The following is a 2,120-nucleotide window of genomic DNA, read 5'->3' on the forward strand; positions in this document are numbered from 1 at the left end:
AAAAAAAAAAAAAAAAAGGGCCAGGTGTGGTGGCTCACACCTGCTGTAATCCCAGAACTTTAGGAGGTCAAGGCAGGCAGATCACAAGGTCAAGAGAGACCATCCTGGCCAACACCGTGAAACCCTGTCTCTACTAAAAATACAAAAATTAAATTAAAAAATAAAATAAATTAAAAATACAAAAATTAGCTGGCTGTGGTGGCACGCGCCTGTAGTCCCAGCTATTCGGGAGGCTGAGGCAGGAGAATCCTCTGAACCCGAGAGGCAGAGATTGCAGTGAGCCGAGATCGCACCTCTGCCTGGTGACAGAGTGAAACTCCGTCTAAAAAAATCCGAAAAACTTAAGTCTATTAGTTATGGGGTGTGGGGAGCAGGAGGAAGAAACAGCATTCGTTAGTGCCCTTTGGGAACTAGGGGCTTCACCACCTCTGATCACAGGACTGCTAAATAAAAGAACCTGAGGCCCTAGCATGACTGTCATTGTCATTCAGAATCAAGTGCGGCATTCACTGTATCTCAGGAGGAAGGAAAGTGGCCGGGGCAGGGGCAGCAATGTACAATGGTTTTTACACTTGTTCCCAGCGATTTGCAGAAAAAAGCAGGTGCACCGCGTGATCCTCCACGTCACTTTTCTTTTCCAAGTAGGAACTCAGAAGTTTGCCGATTTCCGTTGATCTTTCTAGAAAAAAAGAGAAACACACAAAATACAAGTGAGATCAGGCGTTCCCTCTACATGACAATATAGTTTGGGCTGAATTTCTCCTGGACTCAAGTCTCACTTTGAGTTTTACTTTACTAAATCTCTAGACAGGCTTGGCTCTTCTGCGGAAGTCAAAGGAATTTCTCTGAGAAAGAACAGCAATCTGCAGACAAGCTGGGATGAAAAATGCTTTAGGAAAAAAGAACTCGGGAAGAAAGTGGAGACTTCAAAGCAAGCATTTATAAAATTTGTGGACTGGGTGGCCTAGGATTAAGGTCAATGCTTCATTTGAAAACTTTAAAATATACGCTATAAAACCCCTGAAAGCGCGAACAGTCATCAAACAAAACACAACACCCGAAACATCCACAAAAATGACACATGGACTACAAAAGAACTGGAGGAAACTTCTGGGGTCGAGCTACGGTTTCGCGCGGGTTTACACGTCAGTCATCACCATACCCCGCACTTCAAGACACGCAGCGTGGGCCGGGCGCGGTGGCGCGCGCCTGTGGTCCCGGCTACCCGGGAGGCTGAGGCGGGAGGATCGCTTGAGCCCGGGAGGTCCAGGCTGCCGTGAGCCGAGATGGCGCCACTGCACTCCAGCCTGGCCGACACGGCGAGAGCCCATCTTTTAAAATAAAAACCGCGCAGTTCACAGCACGTCGACCGCAGGCAACTAAGCTTAGGAGCAGAGAGTCCCTGGGAAGGCAGAGGCCCCGAAAGCCGCCGCGCACCCCCACCCGCCGCGCGCACCCACCCGGGAACCGGAGCAGTTCGGCGCGGTGGCCCGCGGCGCACAGCGTTTCCACCAGCTTGCGGCTCTGCGTGCTCTTCCCCGCGCGGTCCATGCCCTCCAGCACTATGAGAGCCCCGCGCCGGGCCGCCATGACTGTCCACCGCCCGCCCCCTGCGTCTCCACACCTCCTTCCGGAGCTCCCATTGGCCGGCATCAACAGCGCGCACCGTGATTGGCTCGCATTTCCCGGCCTCAGCCGGATTCGAAGGGATTGGCCGGGGCTGGGGCGAGGGCGACGCGCTGTGGGACCGACACTCGCGCCTGCGCCCTGGGCCGTGCCGTCGCTGGAGCAGCGTCCTGGGCTTCCGGGGCGGAAACCGGTGCCCCTTGTCCCGTGCGGGCCTCCGTCCTCGGGCTAGCAGAGCCTTTCGCTTCGGGAGAGCCGGTGACGCCGCGCGGGCTGGATGGCTGCAGACGCTGGGTCAGGGCGCGGACGAGGGGAGGGCAGGGTCGGAGGGGCTCCCGGGCGCTGCCTGGGCAGCGTCGCCTCTCGTTGGCTCCTGGCTGCGCGCAGCGGGCCCGACTCTCACGGCCCTGCGGTGCCCGCTGCACGCGCGAGGGCTCCGGTCCCGCGGCGCGCGAGACGCACGAGCGAGATGCCTCCCGAAGCGCGGGGCCCAG

General features: G+C 56.9%; 1 protein-coding gene across 6 annotated transcripts in view; it reads right to left on the reverse strand.

Annotated features, from left to right (window-relative positions):
- The window catches only part of LOC112617188 (thymidylate kinase), an 11,961-nt gene extending 10,192 nt beyond the window's left edge, over window positions 1-1,769 (reverse strand). For 5 of the 6 annotated variants that reach the window (XM_025373947.1, XM_025373944.1, XM_025373942.1 and 2 more), the window contains exons 1-2: window positions 1,461-1,769; window positions 571-679 (exon numbers count right to left, since the gene is read on the reverse strand). In XM_025373947.1, the coding sequence (XP_025229732.1) occupies window positions 571-679; window positions 1,461-1,653 (302 nt within the window). In that variant the 5' untranslated portion in view covers window positions 1,654-1,769. The remainder of the gene's footprint in view (window positions 1-570; window positions 680-1,460) is intronic. The other variant, XM_025373946.1, reaches the window with a different exon arrangement.
- Between the last annotated feature and the right edge of the window lie 351 nt (window positions 1,770-2,120).

This window comes from Theropithecus gelada, unplaced genomic scaffold (genome assembly GCF_003255815.1).
Source record: "Theropithecus gelada isolate Dixy unplaced genomic scaffold, Tgel_1.0 HiC_scaffold_15888, whole genome shotgun sequence".
In the NCBI taxonomy this organism is placed as follows: Eukaryota; Metazoa; Chordata; class Mammalia; order Primates; family Cercopithecidae; genus Theropithecus; species Theropithecus gelada.